Raw genomic sequence first — 18,330 nt, 5'->3', positions numbered from 1 at the left:
AGCCGGCTCAAAGCTCTGCTTTTTAAATCTTGTGGTTAACTGGATCAGCAAATTTGTGGATGAGACCAAGATTGGGGGTGTAGTGGACAGCAAGGAAGAGCACCAGAGTTTGCCGCAGGATCTGAACCAGCTGGGAAAATAGGCTAAAAATGGCAGGTGGAACTTAATGCAGATAAGCGTGAGGTGTTGTACTTTGGGAGGACCAACCAGGGTAGGTCTTACACAATCAGTGGTAGGGCACTGACAAGTGCAATAGAACAGAGGGATCTGGAAGTACAGATCCATAATTCATTGAAAGTGCTATCACTATTAGATAGGGTCATAGAGAAAGCTTCTGTCCAATTGACCTTCATAGATCACAGTATTGAGTACTTAAGTTGGGATGTTATGTTGAAGTTGTATAAGACATTGGTGAGGCCTAATTTGGAGCATTGTGTGCAAGTTTTGGTCACCTACCTACAGGAAAGATGTAAATAAGACTGAAAGAGTGCAGAGAAAATTTTTAGCTATGTTGCTGGGACTGGAGGACCTGCGTTGTAAGGAAAGATTAAATAGCTTAGAACTTTATTCTTTTGAATATAGAAGATTGATGGAAGTTCTTGTTAGATGTATGCAAGATTGAGGGATATAGATAGGGTAAATACAAGCAGGCTTGTTCCACCGAGGTTGAGTGAGACTACAACTACAGGCCACGGGTTAAAGGTGAAAGGTAAAATGTTTAAGGGGAACCTGAGGAGAAACTTCACTCAGAGGGAAGTGTAAGTGTGGAACAATCTGCCAATGCAAATGGAAGTGCAATGTCTAAGAGCTGTTAACATAGGTACTTGGATGGAAGGGGTATGGAGAGCTATGGTCCTGGTACAGGTTAATGGGAGTAGGCAGTTTAAATAGTTTGGTACAGACTAGATGAGCTGAAGGTCCTGTTTCTGTGTTGTAGTTTTCGATGAGTCTATGACTCTGTAGGATGTGATAGGATGTTTTCTATAGCATGAGATAGGATGTTTTCTATAGTGTATTGTAAAAAATAAGTGAATTCATTGGAGCCAAGATGAATTTCTTTAGCCTCCTGAGGAAGCAGAGGTGCTGGGGAGCTTTCTTGGCCGTGGTGTCAATGTGGTGGTGCCATACAGGCAATTGGTGATGTTCACTTCTAGGAACTTTAATCTCTCAACCTGATGTAGACAGGAGCATGTGCACCTCCCACTTTCTTGAAGTTAATAGTCAACTTTTTTGTTTTGCTGACATTAACAGAAATGTTGTTATCATGACACCACATCCTAAGCTCTTCTCTCCAACTCATTGTCATTTGAGATGTGGTCCACTAAGTTGGTATCAACTGCAAACTTGCAGATGGAGTTTGAGCAGAATCTCTAACAACCTTGCACTCAACATCAGTAATACCAAGTAAATGATTGTAGACATGAGGGTATGGTCAGGGAGTTGGCATCTGCCATAGACCTATTTAGACAAAAGGAGAACTGCAGTGAGTTAAGGTTGTCTGGGAGGCTGGAGTTAATGCTACCATTACCAGCCTTTGGAAGCACTCCATAATGGTAAATGTCAAAGCCACCAGGCAGAAGTTATTAAGGCATGTTACCTTGTTTTAGATAGATAGATGGATAGATACTTTATTGATCCCAAAGGAAATTACAGTGTCACAGTAGCATTACAAGTGTATACATATAAGAAGAGAAGAAAGAATGAAAAATAAGTTGCCTCAAACAGTCTAACAGGAGGTCATCACTTAGCTGGCTGAAGGTTGACTCATTATAGAGCCTAATGGCCGAGGGTAAGAATGACTTCATATAGCATTCTTTGGAGTAGTGCAGTTGTCATACTCTGTTGCTAAAAGTGCTCATCTGTTCAGCCAAGGTGGCATACAGAGGGTGAGAAACATTGTCCAAAATTGCAAGGATTTTCCAAAGGGTGCTTTGCTCTACCACAGCCTCTAGTGTGTCCAGTTTAACTCCTATAACAGAGCCAGCCTTTCTAACCAGTTTACTGAGCCTGTTGGCATCACCCATGTTGATGCCATTGCCCCATCACACAACCAAATAGAAGATTGTACTGGCAACAATAGACTAGTAGAACATGTGAAGGAGAGGCCTGCATACTCCAAAGGGCCTCAGTCTCCTCAGGAAGTAGAGGCAACCCTGGCCCTTCTTCTATACAGCCTCTGTGTGGGTGCTCTACTCAAGTCTGTCATCCAGGTACTTGTAGGTCCTCACCATCACTAGTAACAGGGAGCAGTGCAGGCTTAGTCTTCAGTAGTCTCCTTTGTCTTACTGATGTTGAGCTGCAGATGATTCAGCTTGCACCATTTGACAAAGACCCCACCAGGTCCCTGTATTCATTTTCCCGTCCTCCTTTTATATACCCAACTATTGTTGAGTATTCAGAGAATTTATGCAGATGACATGACTCATTGTTGTATCTAAAGTCTCAGGTTGTCATGGTCCCTTCTGGCAATCCCCCACCTTGCTAGTTACCTCAGGAATTGGGCTTCAATCCCCTCGTTGAATTTCCAGTCATTCCCAGGTTCCTACACACACCTGCTTTCCATCAGAAAAAGCAGGATAAAGACCCTGTGATCACAACAAGGAGCTGCCAGTTCGTTGGTCAACTCTAGTGTGAGTAAACCTTGTTTCCTGATTCCTGAGAACTGTCAGTTCTAAATTCCGCATCATATCCTGGGTACTCTACGTGACCCCCATCTCTGTGTAAAGACTCTCCTGGATACTGGTTCCCCGTTCCCGGCAGTGCTAACGCCTTACGACTTTGCCTCAGCGTCTGTGTACAGGAAGGGAGTGTGTGGGGCTCCTTGTAGCCATGTCTGACACAGCTCAGATGCTGCACAAACTGTGGTTTGCCAGTTTAGGTATTGGGATGAAAGTGGTGAAGTAGGTGAGAACCTCAGACTTAAATTTGTCTACAAGCACCCCTGTGCAGGATCTAAGGTCACGGCCAGAGATACTGTACCATCCAGGTTAGATGCTTTGTGTGGATAGACTCTCTGGAAGACTGATCTTATGTCCACAACAGTGACTGTGGGTTTGGGAGCAATGCAGGCTGTCTGGGTGGGTTGTGGCACTCCTTACCATCTATAGAATGTGTTAAGCTGTGCTGTTGATAGCAATGCTGCCTGACTTCCTCTTGTACTCCATTACTGCATGCAATCTCTGCCACAATTGATGGGTGGTCTGGAATTCGATTTTGGACCGGCTTGTCTCTTGGAATCCTGATGGGTTTAAGAAGTATCTCAATTTCTTGCAAAGGTCAGGGCATCTTATTTTGAAATCAGTAGATCTAGACATCAGTAGGGTGTGGATCTCCCAGTTCAAAGTGCAACGTAAATTTATTGTAAAGTGAAAGTACTGAGAACACGAGTTGCAGAGCCCTTGGAAGAGAGACTGTAGGTAGCATAAGCAGGTCAGAGTTGAGGTGAGTGAAGTTGCTGGTTCAGGAGCTTGATGATTGTAGGGTACTAACCATTTCTGAACCTGGTGGTGTGGGACCTAAGGCTTGTGTATCTCCTGGAAGATGTTAACAACAAAAAGAGAGCATGGTCTGGATAGTGGGTGTCCCTGATGATGGATGCTGCTTTCCTGTGGCATCAAACCTTGTAATTGTTCTTAATGGTGGGGGATGGCTTTGCCTGTGATGGACTGGGCCGTATCCATCACTTTCTGTAGACTTTTCCATGCCTGGGCGTTGGTGTTTCCATTCCATGCAACCAGTTAGGAAACTACCTGTGTATCAACAGAAGTTTGCAAAAGTTTTAGATGACATGCCAAATCTATATAAGTAGAGGCACCGTCATGCCTTCTTTGTAATGGTACTTGCCTGCTGGTCCCAAGACAGGTCCTCCGATATGATCCACAGTTTTTAGTTTGGGAACACTGGGAATTTACTCTTTGGTACAGTTCCCAACACATATGATAGTGGTGACATATTCTCGTATGCTAGCAGCTGAGTATTTGAACATGAACCAGTCTACTGGTTTAAAGCTGTCATATAGCAGTTCATCTCTTTGCTCATACCAGCACTGTATGACTTTCTGTACTGGATCCTCATGTTTCAGCTTTTGTTTGTGTGCAGGGAGAAGCACAGTCCAGTGGCCTGCTTTAACAGTGGGAGGGAAAATGGCTCAGTACATTTGTTTGAAGTTTGTGTAGCAATGATCAAATGTGTTTGTGCCCCTTGGGGACAGATGTGCTGGTAGTATTTTGGTAACACACTCTTGAAGTTGGCCTTGTTGCAGTCACGAGCAATGATGAAAAGAGTATCAGGTTACCCTGTTTCAAAGCTGTTGATCACAGAATATCTTTTACTTAGTGCAGGCTTCACATCTGCCTGAGCTTGGATATAGATCGCTGTCAGAATAGCTGGTGAACTCCTGTGGTAGGTAATATGAGTGACACTTCACAGTTAGATGTTCCAAGCTGGATGAACAGAGTTGTACGGGGTTTTTTTGTATGTTAAAATTAAAATGGCTTCTTTGTTATGTTATACTTGGGAATGCTTCTTTGTTATGTTAAATGCTGAGAAAGCCCTCCCACTAGCAGTTTGTTGAATCACGTTACTGATAAGAAGGTGTTATGAACCAATTGGGATAGTTATGTTTTTGGTGTATCTGTAAGATATTGTATGCGCAGGGTTTTGGGGCAGAAGGCGGGAGAGACAGAGGATGGAGCAGGTGCTGTGAGTCCGCTAATGGGGTCGGACCCAGGCAGCTGGTCGAGGCGGTCCGAGGGGTCGCAGGGTGAAGAAGAAGGGTCTTGAGCTCCAATTTTTTTTTGTGCACGAAGAGATTGAACTTTGATAAGTGTGGCGCCTTTTATTTTCCTTTTATATTTTATTCTCTATTAATTATATAGTTCCAGTAATATCTATAAACTGTAAATCATTTAATGGTATCTGGTGTATTGTCTGTTATTTGGGCAGGGTGGGGTACGTCACACAGCATCCACACAAACTATTACCCAGTTTGGCGGGGCCGAGGGCTGTTTCCCTAGACGACAGCAAGCCGAGCAACCCTGACGGTGGCCGGGGGGCTACAGAGTCTAACCAGGATTATCACATCCGAGCACGATGAGATATTGATTCAGGAAAAAACCCGCTAAATTTAGCTTTACCCCATGACTCTACAGTCCATCCAGTGAATTATCTGTGGATTATTATCTATGTTATTATTATTATCTAATTATCTATGTTATCTGGAAATTGACCTAACTGATCCCCTATTCCATTCACCATTAAGTCTGATCACCTGAAGGTGCTAGGGATCTGGTTCAGAAGACCTGGTGTACATGCTAAGATGTGGCTAGAGTGGATTACCAAGGTAAACCAAAAACTGGGACCCTGGAAACAACACTGTTGATGGTGAGAAAGAACCCACACACCAAGTGCTGGGTGCTCCTGGTATTGCTGTATGTAGCATGGATGTGGTCCATGGCCCATACACTGCTCCTGCGCTGTAGATGTCATCCTTGAGGCCTTCCATTGATCAGGGTCTACTACAGATGTTGTGCCCAAGCTCTCTGTGATATCATACTCTGGCTTGCATATGAAGAGCAAATTATTGCTCATGTGTCTGGCTTCCCTCTCTCCATTTAGCTGATGAATCCAAAGGAACAGCAGAAACCCATACAGTTTGGTATCAGCGGCATCATCAGAATTGCCAGTCAATGTTAAAGTTAACATAGGACTGCCTTAGGGATCCCAGCTCTGGAATTTTCCTTGGGGTTTACTCCCAAGCTTTCCCCAGTAGTAGCTATAGCTGTAAGGCAGCAGAGGTTTCAGATCAGTTTTCCTTCTCCTAGATGAACTACCAACCACAGCTGACAAGCTCCATTGCCTAAGGCACCAGTAACTCACCTTTGCCCCATCTCCTGTCAGTAGAAATGCTTCTGCTGGGCTTATTAGCTAACCCACATGTGAAGGCCAGGAGCTGGACTTGGTTGTCAGAGGCTATTTGAGATGCACACCATTGGGAGATTTACAGTAATAGGTAGTGGGAGTTTATCCCCACTATCACCCCCGCTACAGCAGTCATCCAAGCCATCAAGACAGACAAACAACCAATCTGCAAAAGGTAACAAGTTGTGCAAATACGAAGGAAGAAAAAAGAAATTATTATAATAAATAAACAAACAATAAATATTGAGAACATAAAATGAAGAGTCCATGAAAGTGAATCCATAGGTTGTGGGGACAGTTCAGTGATGGGGTGAAGTTATCTTCACTGGTTCAAGAACCTGATGGCTGAGGGGTAATAACTGTTTCTGAACCCAGCGGTAGGTATCCCGAAGTCTCCTGTACCACCTTCCTGATGGCAGCAGCAAAAAAAAACATGGCCTGGGTGGTGTGGGTCTTTGATGATGGATGCTGCTTTCATGTGATAGTGCTCTGTGTACTTGTGCTCAATGGTGGGGAAGTTGTTACCTATGATGGACTGGGCCAAATCCACCACTTTTTAGGATTTTCTGTATGAAGGCATTGGTGTTTCCTACCAGGCTGTGATGCAACCAGTCAATATAACCTCCACCACATTTCCGTAGAAGTTTGTCAGTTTTAGATTATCATGCTGAATCTTTGCAAACTTCTAAGGAAGTAGGGGCTCTGCTGTCCTTTCTTCATAATTACACTCTTGTGCTGGGCCTAGGGCAGATCCTCTGAAATGATAACACTGAGGAATTTAAAGTTGTTCACCTTTTCCACCTCCTATCCCTCTGAATGAGGACTGGTTCATGGACCTCCGATTTCCTTTGTCTTGCTGACATTGAGTGAGAGGTTGTTGTTGTACCACTCAAACCTTCCTCCTTATGCTGATTCATCAACACCTTTGATTCAGCTGACAATGATTTCATCAGCAAATGTAAATATGGCATTGGAGCTGTGCTTAGCCTCACAGTCATAAGCATAAAGTGAGTAGAGCAGGGGCTTAAGCACACAGCTTGTGGTACATTTGTGCTGATGGGAGTGTGTGGAGATGTTGCCAATCCAAATTCACTGGGGCCTGCATGTGAAGAAATCGAGAATCCAATTGCACAAGGGTGCATTGAGGCCAAGGTCTTGAAGCTTATTGATTAGTTTTGATTGGATGATGGCATTGACTGTAGCTGTAGCTGATAAAGAGCAACCTGATGTATGCATCTGCTGTGGACCTGTTGTGCCAGTAGGCAAATTGGAGTGGATCTACGTCACTTCTCAGACAAGAGTTATATATTTCATCACCAACCTCTCAAAGCATTTTATCCCAGTGGATACAAGTGCTACTGGATGATACTCATTAAGGCAGATTACTACATACCATCAAAGTGATAGTTCAAAGATGTCGGTGGACACTTCAGCCTCTTGATCAGCACAGATCTTTAGTAGGCAGCCAGGTACCCCATTTGGGCCAGAAGCTTTCTGTGGGTTCACCCCCCTGAAGGATGCTCTCGCTCTAGTCTCGGAGACTGAAATCATAGGGTCATTGGGGCTGTGGGAGTTTGTGAAGGTTCCTCCATGTTTTGATGGTCAAAGCGAGCATTGTGCTGATCTGCACTGAAACCTTGTCATCTTCTATGTTGCTTGGTTTTAACTTTGTAAGAGTTAATAGCATTCATAGTTGTTGAGCATCCTTCAGCGATTCATTTGGTCTGGAATTGCCACTTTACACCTGAGATAGCTTTACAGAAATCATTCCAGGATGTTTCGTATCTTACTTGATCACCAGACCTGAATGCCACTATTCTAAACCTCAGCAATTTGCAGATCTCATGATTCACCTAGGGTTTCAGGTTGAGGAAGACTCTAAATGACTTTGTGGGGACACATTCATCTACAACCATTTTTATAAAAAAAAGTCTGTGACAACCAATTCAGATCCTCAAGTCTTTAAATATGGCCCAATCCACTGACAAGCAATCCCATAGCTGCTGCTCTGTCTCCTGCAATCGTTTTCTCTGAAGCTTTGCTCCTTCGCCTCTGCCTATAAGCAGGTAGAACAGCCAAGTGTTCAAATTTTGTGAAATGCAGTCTAGGTGTGGAATGCTAGGCATTCCTTATTGTAGTATAGCAGTGGATGAGTATGTGTTGGGTCCCCTGGTGCTATGCTGATCATAATTGGGCAAAGATTTCTTCAGACAAGCCTGATTGAAGTTCTGTGATTTGAAATGCATTGGGTGGGCTGTTTCTTGTTTGGTAATGGCAGTATTCAATATCTCGAGTGCCTAATTAATGTCAGACTTTGCCCGTTTGTAACCTGTGGTCAGGGTCAAGGAGAACTGCCTTGATAAGTAGAACATTTAGCACTTAATGCTTAGATGATACAGGTCGGGAAACAAGAGAACAACAAAACCATCACGTCTGAGCATCACAGAGGGTTTATCGTGAAACAGATTCCCTATCTTTTGCATTTTCTGAATGAGCAGTTTGATCCATTTTGTGTATCGAGAAGCCTTCAGGTCTTAGCACCACATTCAGAGAGTGAACCATGTCTTTGCGAAAAAATGAACACAGCAATTCCTCATTTCTGCCTAATATAGCAATCTTCCTCTCCAGCAACTGTACATTTGCTAACAAGGCGCTGGATAGAGGGAGTTCCATTCCTCTGCATCTTAGCTGGGCTCTGAGTCTTCCCCTCCTCCCTCTTTACCAGTTATGGTGATGTATCTTTGTCTGCTTAAAGGTGTCGTATCTGTATGCTTGAAAGCTAATTTTGTTGAGTCCTTCAGAAGATTGTGAAATAGCTAGTTCATTAAGACTGTCCAAAAGTATGTTGCTTAAAGGGAAATTACAGGCTGCAGATTGCAGCAAGAGTAATTCAGAAGAGGTATATTTAGAAACTTAGTAAGCAGATTGTAACATGTCACCATGGTTCACAGGTGTCATCTTGTAATCAAGACAGTTGGAGTCTATGGACTGAGACGACCATAAAGGAAATCAATTTACTGTGCTGATTTGTGGCTGGGATAGGAACAAAATCAATATCCTAGACTTCCCAGAGGCTTCAAATGAGTTCTGGGATAGAGAAGCATTCAGAAAGCCAGCATTAATGCTAACCTGTCAATTAAAATGCATAAGGTGACTCAAAGCAAAGTACTTTTTCCCCAGCCTCATGCATAGGATTACATGGAGCCACGACAGAACAACTTCCAGCCTAGAGGTGATATACACCAATGGTCTTATTGTTGGCTTTCATGGGAGCAATTGATGGCTTAGGTTTCAGTTGCATTGGAGTGCAAGCCATTCAAATTCCCTGCTTTTAAGACAGGATGATCCAAAGGGACACTAATTGTTACGAGGGAGGAGGCTTCTCTCCTCCGGTATCTGGAACTATTTTCTTCCTTTTCTTGTGACCTCTGTGCATACACATCTATGCACTTCATCTCTTAAATGTATGTCCCACTCTTGTGAACACGGTTTTGAGGGATCCAACTTCAATTTTGGGTCCCAGGGGAGTAGACAAATGGTTACCTTCAATCCCACTGTCTCTGCTTGTATGTAAAGGTCTTGATGAAATAGTTTTTAATAATGTCACAGCATATAAGCAAGCTTAAATATTAAAGCAAATTAATAATTTAATCAAAAATGAAATTTTTAATTCAAACTTGTACTCTTCTACATATTTCCTCAAATGGATCAAGATAAAACTCAACAACTCTCCAAATTTACTAGAAAATAAGTTACACAATGAAATTTCTAAATCGTTGAAACATTCAATCAACAAACAATGCATTTTTTATTTGGTAAAAAATATTTTGTCCTGGAAATATGCAAGTTAGCAATTGGTATTTGAACAAGTAGCTTTGCACTACAAAATCAAAAAAAGCTCTAAACACTAGAGCTCAGCTTTAGAAGTTTTAAGTTCATACTCTTTCATCATACTTATGTATTTATTACAAAAATAATTTTAACATATATTCTTGCCCATTAATCTGAGTTGTCTTTTGTGAAAGTTACCTTTTTGTTAAAATATGAGTCCTAGAAAAATGAATTCTGTGGATTCAAAATGTTATGGAAATAAATTTTTAGGATAAGAACGAAGAGATCCTTTACTGTGATTGTTCCATCTAATCTGTGTTTGAAGTTTTCGGATTGAACTCATCCTTGACACTATGCCTGTTACCTACTTCTGCATAGGTCTTAGCTAAATTTGTGCCAAGATTCCAGTGAGGAACAAACTGATCAGAATACACAGGCTCATAATTTAAGTAATTACACCCAAATTCTCAAATGATTTATACAAAGGATTGAAGAGGTTCAGAAGTAGACTTTATAAACACAAGCTCCTATTTACAGCATGCCAGTGCCATAACGTGTACATACTTTTTTTCAAAGCTTTTACCCTATGATAAAAATCTTAACATTGTTTATGGATCTCAACTAATTTTATATAAAAACAGGCAACTGAATTTGTTTTTGTTAACATATTGAAAAAAAATTAAAGGTGAATTTTTCATGCATCTGCACTTACGTCTCCCAGAGCTCCAGTAGACTTTCTACCTAAAGAGCAAGGTAACACTATTTCTTCTGATGTTATTAAGAACATTGATAAGCATAATTTGTAAATGTAATTTTAATATGTAGAATAACCATATACATGATTCTATACAAATTGCTAATTTGACATTGCAAGCTCTTTACTGTATTTTGTTCAGTTATATTTCTCCTCCACAGCATTTCTTGAAAACGTGTACTTTCCAAAGGCTTTCCTCAGCTCAAAAGTCAAAAATAGTAAAGATTTTCTTCCTTTTTTATACCAGACTGAAACCTTCATAATGATCTATGGCTTTAACTAGTTTGGCTTTAAGGATTTCCTTGTCTGTGTATTTTGGCAGATCCAGAAGATTAAAACAGGTGTGCGCTACTGGAAGGTAATCATCTCCACCTCCAGTTGGTTGAATGATAAATTTGAGGCTCTTCATACCAAGGATTGGAATTCGGTCACTACCTGTTAGAAACACTTTAGAATAAAAGCATTTTCAGATTTAAATGGAGCACCAAGCACATAAATACTTAAAAAATACAAAATCATACATAGTTAATGACCAGAATAGTTGAATTAATTTAAACTTACACAGAAAACGTTTCTTCTTTTCCAAAGGTAGTTCATGGAACACTTCCCAGAAGAATTTGATAGTAGGATGTTCTGCCCAATATTCTCCTTTATATTCAGTATTCTATATTAAAAAGTCACTTAAAATCAATAGGCTATAGATGAAAAAGTAATGTTTTGAAAATGAACATAACTTTTTATGGGAAATATCAGTATGAAAATTACTTGAATGCAAAATCCAGAATTATCTCTAAAACAGCTCTAATTGTACAGGATATGTGCTACAACAATGTGGTTTTATTAGCCAATAATGCTAGGAGTATCCTTAAGAATTTGCACAGATTAGGTAATTGAACACAGTGTTTGTAGTAAGAGTACAAATTAGATAATAAGAGTACAAATAAGAAATTAAGCAGGCAGTGGTGAAAACAGAAGTGGGTGGTTATAAAGGTTAATGTGTTAGAAATACTAAGGGATTTGGAAAAAAAAACACTTAGCCTTGAAGAGCTTCATTTTTGCACTACAGAAGGAACATAATGCAGTATATCTGCTCTAGCGCCAACAGATACACTGAATTTTAGCCAGGCATCACTGTGATGACCCGGTTACCAGTGTGGTAAAAGCCTAAATCACTAGTTCCACCACCCATTTTGTTGCCACAGTCTACCTCTCTAGTACTCTGATGACTCCTCATGGACTTCAGCAAGTATGAACTTTTAGGACAGGAATGAGGAGAAACTGGTTGCCCTAGAGTAGCGAATCTGTGGAATTCTCTGCCCAGGAAAACAGTACAGACTAACTCATTAAATATTTTTAAGATACAATTATATAGATTTTTGCTTTTCTTGTGTTTAGGTTAGGAAGTCTGTCTGCCAAATTTGTGACCAGTTAAACTTGGTGCAAGCACACCAATTTCCATTCAAATTAATGATATCAGCTCTAATTAAAATTGTGTTCTTTTCATTTAGTTTCAATTTTTAATGCTAACATTAATTTTTAATGTTTTAGTTCTGCAGGTTTTGAGTGTTACTGATTGTAAACACTGAAGATTTAGCTGCAATATTATGCCCCACGACAAGGCTCAGACATCACAAAACAAGGCCAGCTGCTGTCAGACAGTTGTTAGAAAGAAACAGACTGTCTATTTAGATACAGCATCTATACGCCGTTCTGCCATGTTGAGAGGCTAATAGAAATAGCAAAGGCTAGAGGAAGCTGCAGAACACCTAAATGCTACTAGATCGTATGCTCCAAAACTGTATCAAGTTGCCTCCGAGGATGTCCATGGGCAAGTTAGAAGGTTTGGAAAGTTGGACTTCTCTTGACCTCTTTTGTGGCTGGTTCAGAGGTCCAAAATAGGAGTTCACTGCCATATTTAGTCAATCATTACTTAGATCAACTCATGATATGATCTAGTAAAATGAAGTCACTTGGATGTTACGGTTGCAATGATGGTTAGACTTTTAGCAACAGCATTATTACATTATGAAACCCCATAATTATGGAGTTAATTATGCAAAAACATAAGTTGGCATCAGCAATTCTTTTCTCCCTCCATAGTCATAGTCATACTTTATTGATCCCGGGGGAAATTGGTTTTTGTTACAATTGCACCATAAATAATAAATAGTAATAAAACCATAAATAGTTAAATAGTAATATGTAAATTATGCCAAGAAATAAGTCCAGGACCAGCCCATTGGCTCAGGGTATCTGACCCTCCAAGGGAGGAGTTGTAAAGTTTGATGGCCACAGGCAGGAATGACTTCCTATGACGCTCTGTGTTGTATCTCGGTGGAATGAGTCTCTGGCTGAATGTACTCCTGTGCCCACCCAGTACATTATGTAGTGGATGGGAGACATTGTCCAAGATGGCATGCAACATGGACAGCATCCTCTTTTCAGACACCACCGTCAGAGAGTTCAGTTCCATCCCCACAACATCACTGGCCTTACAAATGAGTTTGTTGGTTCTGTTGGTGTCTGCTACCCTCAGCCTGCTGCCCCAGCACACAACAGAAAACATGATAGCACTAGCCACCACAGTCTCGTAGAACATCCTCAGCATCATCCGGCAGATGTTAAAGGACATCAGTTCTATTTTATAATATCCGCCATCATAACCCCCAGAAATTGGAAATCATATTAAACACTTACAAAGCATCCTCACTGTAAAAAAAAATCTGAAAATGTTATGCTTTGTTACATGAGGTGCAAGTGATACTCTACTAAATCATAAATACACGTTTATTATTCTCTCAACTATGTCAAAGTTAAGCATATTTAAAATCAATCTTTTTTCTTCCCTATTCTCAACTGAATCTTCCACATTTTTGTTAAGTTCACCGAAAATGTTAGTTAAAATTGTGCTGCTTACTTTCTGCTTTCACGACTATGAATTTTTCAGTATGATTGATGCCATCTCAATTTTAGAGATCCTCAGAAATTGAAATTTGACACCAAGTGACACCAGGAAGGGTGAAATCCACACCACAGAGAACTTGGGCAACTTTGTTACTTTGTAATCAAGTTGGCAGAATAGAGTATGATGTAAAACCAAGAACATGTTACATTTAACAATATTTTGTGTCATAACTCTTAAACTATTTTAAACTATTATGTTAGCCCGTCAAAGAATTCTTCATTAAGTGTATCATACTACCAAAGCTATAAAACCACAGGCCATCTGGTCCATCAAGTCTGCTCCGCCATATAATCATGGTTAACTTAATTTTCCCTTTTGACCCCATTCTCCTGCCTTTTTCCCCAAAAACCCCTTACTATTAGTGCTATGTGGTAGCTGGTAGCCATTTTCAAAGCTAGAAGCCTATAAACTTGTTTTGTTCTTCCTTCTACTATCCTTTGTTATCCAGTTTACTTGTTCCTTCATCTGTTGTGTGGTTACACTAACCTTTTCCCATTCTTTCCAATCATAATTTGTATTTCCTGTAACCATCGCCTGCAGTTCATTAGGCTGGAAGAGTTGAAGTACTTTCCCTCCACATACTTTGTGAAAGCTTTCATAGAAAGCGTCAAATAATGGAGCAATTGACTGGTTGAACAAATAGTCGACATATGCATCCACAAATTTATGTCTGGAAAAATACAAACAAATTTTTTTGTTAACTCACATAAATATAGACACAAGAATGAACACTTAACCATTAAGTCACTTCTTACACATTTTTCCCTCAAGTAACTTCTAATAAAGTAACATTTTAATCTGTGAGCATTTTCAGCATGATACCGAAGCATTATGCTGTCTCCAGTAGAACATTAACGAAGTGCAAGTTTCACAACTGGATACTCAACTCCATCATTGCCAAAGTTAAGTGATTATTAGTGATGATCTAGTAACTTAACAGAAATCTGCATTAAGTTTTTCTTTAAAACTCAAGATCAAGACAGTGGTGATGCACAGACAAATCAATGTGTCAGATTAAAGGTGGTGTTGAACAAAATTTACTGTAACAACTGACACTAGAGATTATCTATGCAGATTGGAAGACTGCTAGAATGCACCGGACTAGATACCTTTCAAATGCCCACACACCACTTTGACTGAAGACTCTCCTGGCCTTTGGATCAGTGGGAAAAGTCAAACTAAGTAAGAGCTGCTGGAAAAGAGTGGATTTCTGTCTTAATTTGGGATTGTGGAAGAGGTGGGAAAAACAGCTTTTGATATTTTTTTTGCAAACAACAGGAATTCTGCAGATGCTGGAAATTCAAGCAACACACATCAAAGTTGCTGGTGAACGCAGCAGGCCAGGCAGCATCTATAGGAAGAGGCGCAGTCGACGTTTCAGGCCGAGACCCTTCGTCAGGACTTCGGTAGTCCTGACGAAGGGTCTCGGCCTGAAACGTCGACTGCGCCTCTTCCTATAGATGCTGCCTGGCCTGCTGCGTTCACCAGCAACTTTGATGTGTGTTGTTTTGATATTATTTATTGTTCTTGAGACAGTTCACCTTGGGATGAAGTAGACGTGTGTAATGGCTTCTCTGTATTGTTAACTGCTAAAGCTAATGTAATGGCTTCTCTGTAATGTTAACTACTGAGGTAATGGTTTTTCTGTAGCAGCAGTGTTTGAGATATAACTACAGATAACGGGTGGATAACCAATGGGAGAAACGTTATTCTTTCTTGTATGTCTGGGAGCCAGGGTTTTTGCAGGCTTTCGTTCAAGAAGGAAGAGGAAGGACGTGTGGGGAGCGCTGGTAGACCACCAGATAGTGGAGACTGAAATCCGAGGGTCCGGCGGTCGGTGACGTTTTGGCAGGGTCATTTATGAAGGAATACCTGAGGCGAGAGCTCCAATGATTTTGTGCACGAACTATTTAATAAAAGTGGCGCCTTTTTCTTTGATATTTTGTTTCTCTACTAACCACATAGCTAAAGTAAGAGTTGTAAAGTGTAATCATTTAATCGCATATTGTGTACTATCTGATATTTTGCGTTATGGATTTGTACGGGGGTATATCACACAGTATCCACCCAAACTTGTTTGGCAGGGCCGAAAGCTGATTCTCCGAGACGAACTTGAGCGGCAAGCCAGGTGGGCTACATTTGTGGCGGCTATGTCCGGGATTTGATCCCGTTGGATGCCATGTGATCGCCCTGTTTAAATTAGATATGGATGTTGCTGGGGTAGATATTTGTACCCCAGGTGAATTGTTAATTTGACAATTGAGTATGGTTAAAGCTGTCAGCAAGGTTGAAATCATAGCGCGATAGTTTGATAAAACAGCGAGCTCAGACCTGGTGTTAGTGCAGACTAGCATTGACTTAATGGGGGTGGAACTGTCAGAGTCTACTGGTGACCCAAGGGAGGCGGGACCATGGCATGTTCATATTGTCAGGGAGGGGACACGAGCTGAGTTGCTAGCAGTTAAGGGCGGAGATTTTAGAGAATGGGTTCTCTCATTACTGAGGGATGAGGGGAAAGAGTGGTCGGATTTGGAAAGTTTGATTAGTTCCCGTCCCCCAGTGAAGGGTGAGAGTTCTGAGGTGGCATCCGCCATTACCTCCCTAGTGAGTAAGGCAGCAGGGCCTCACCAGAAGCTAAGAATTTTCTAGCGAATAACGCCCACCCCCGAGGGGGAGGAGGATTATGAGATGTGGGTGGAGAAAACCTCTCAGTTGTTAGGTGAGTGGCATTGCTCTGATGATGAAAAGCGACAGAGATTGGTTGGAAGTTTGAGGGGGTTGGCAGCTGAGGTAGTAAGAGACATGAACGTTAACCAGCCCTCTGCTTCCCTTGCTGAGTACCTGGATGTAGTCGAGGGCACTTTTGGTCTGACAGGGAGCTTCTGGGAAGGTTTCAAAACATGCGTCAGGAGAAGGGGGCAAAGCTTTCCGCATACCTTTTTTGGCCTGACAGACAGCTAAATGGTTTGCGGTGCCGGGGGGGTCATTCGGGTGGCTGAGGTGGATCAGTTAAGGATGGACTAGGTAATTAGGGGCGCCCAGCCCAGGATTGCTTGGAGTCTTCGGCAGTCCCGTAAAATGCACCCCCCCTCCCCCGCCCCGTCCTTCGTTCAGCTGATCAGAGAGATGCAGGAGGATGAGAATGTGTTGGGGCCACGAGAGGACTCTGTCAGCAGGGCGCAGTCCTCGGCAGTAGCCCCTTGTGGTGAAGTGACCGGGACCAGCTCAACCCAGGTAGTGGCAGAGCTGAGAACTGAGAGGTCACAGGGGTTCATGGTGGGTGTGGACTCTTCGTATGATAGGACTGGTGGAGAGGCCCCACACCCTCAGGGGACAGACAGCGCAGAGGGCTGCGGGTGGCCGGTGTTCTGCGAGAAGAGGGGCGGCCTGTAGTGTGTGCTATAACTATGGGGAAGAGGGACACTTCCGGCAGGAATGTGAGTGGCAGCAAGCCCCCGGGTATTCAAGCAGGGAGGGGTGTCAGGAAACTTAGAGGAGACCCAGTGAGGGAACAGCCTGGTGTCTCTGGGGGAACAAGTTCCCAGCAATGTACCAAGGAACCCCTGAAAGCAAAAGGCCCTATTCCTGAAGGATTAGTGGGACCCCATTCCAGCGTGGCGCTACAGATAGAGGGAATCTATACTAAAGCCATCCTCGACACCAGGTCGCAGGTCACATTACTGTACCATTCGTTCTACAACCAGTATCTGAAGCATTTGCCCTTGACCCCATTTAGAGCGCTGGAAATTTGGGGTATCACTGCTGGCAATTATCCATATGATGGTGATTTGTCAGTGGAACTGGAGTTCTCGGAGGCTGATGTGGGAGTAGCTGAGGTTCTTGAGACGTTAGTGCTGGTTTGCCCGGATCCGGTTGAGACGGGTGGTGTTTCAATACTGGTGGGGACCAACACCCCTCTTGTACGGAGGCTCATAGGGGCCCGCAAAGAGAAGGCGGGTGAGAGCTTTTTGGGGACTTTGTCTGTGCACCCAGTGTTTCAAGCTGCGTTTGAGGAAGTGTGTGGCCGCATGGGGCCGGATACTGAATTTAAGCCAGGGACTGTGTGGTGCACCCAGTCGAAGCCTAAGGTGATACGGCCCGGGGAAGTAGTGAAAGTGATGGGGACCCCTAGATTTCCTGGAGCGCCTGAGGACGAGGCCCTCTTAGTGGTCTCTCTGGAAGACCTCCAGGGGGAGTCGTGATTTCCGGTGGGGGTGCTGGTGAGGCCCAAATTGCAGAGGCCCTCGGTTGTACAGGCGAGCAGGATGGCTGTGATCGCCAGGAACACTATGAAGAGGGAGGGCACCTTTGTTCCAGGTGATCGTAATGTCTAGTGCCCCCGTGAGGTCCGCTGTGGAGAAACTATTGGGAAAAAGGGAAAAGTTGACCACTGAGGCATTTAACTTCGGGGACTCTCCTGTGCCGCCGGGCTGGAAGAGGAGGCTGGTAGAGAAGATGGTGAAGCTGGAAGGTGTCTTTTCCATTGGCGAGTTTGATGTGGGTTGTTCCAAGAACACTTGTCACACCATCCAGGTGACCAAGGACACCCCATTTAGAGAGAGGTCGCGGCAACTGGCACCTGCAGACGTGGAAGATGTGTGGCAGCATCTGTGTAAGCTGAAGGAAGCTGGGATCATCACTGAGTCCTGAAGCCCCTACGTGTCCCCAGTAATAATGGTCCGGAAGAAAAACGGGAAGGTACGCATGTGTGGGGACTATAGGACTTTGAACAGGCGCACCGTTCCTGACCAGTGTACAGTCCAGAGGGTTGAAGACGCGCTAGCCTGTCTGAGTAGGGCGAAGTGATTTAGTGTGCTGGACTTGAGGAGTGGATATTATCAGATCCCAATGAGTGAGGCCG

The 18,330-nt window shown here is 42.7% G+C and overlaps 1 protein-coding gene across 2 annotated transcripts in view; it reads right to left on the bottom strand.

Moving 5' to 3' along the window:
* Positions 1-9,580: 9,580 nt before the first annotated feature.
* The window catches only part of herc4 (HECT and RLD domain containing E3 ubiquitin protein ligase 4), a 118,459-nt gene continuing 109,709 nt past the window's right edge, over positions 9,581-18,330 (bottom strand). For both annotated transcript variants that reach the window (XM_063071529.1, XM_063071530.1), the window contains exons 22-24: positions 13,956-14,139; positions 11,066-11,168; positions 9,581-10,951 (exon numbers count right to left, since the gene is read on the bottom strand). In XM_063071529.1, the coding sequence (XP_062927599.1) occupies positions 10,743-10,951; positions 11,066-11,168; positions 13,956-14,139 (496 nt within the window). In that variant the 3' untranslated portion in view covers positions 9,581-10,742. The remainder of the gene's footprint in view (positions 10,952-11,065; positions 11,169-13,955; positions 14,140-18,330) is intronic.

The sequence above is a fragment of the Mobula hypostoma genome, chromosome 19 (assembly GCF_963921235.1).
Source record: "Mobula hypostoma chromosome 19, sMobHyp1.1, whole genome shotgun sequence".
Classification (NCBI taxonomy): domain Eukaryota; kingdom Metazoa; phylum Chordata; class Chondrichthyes; order Myliobatiformes; family Myliobatidae; genus Mobula; species Mobula hypostoma.
Note: the sequence above shows the minus strand (reverse complement) of the source record. Positions and strands in the feature narration are given on the sequence as shown.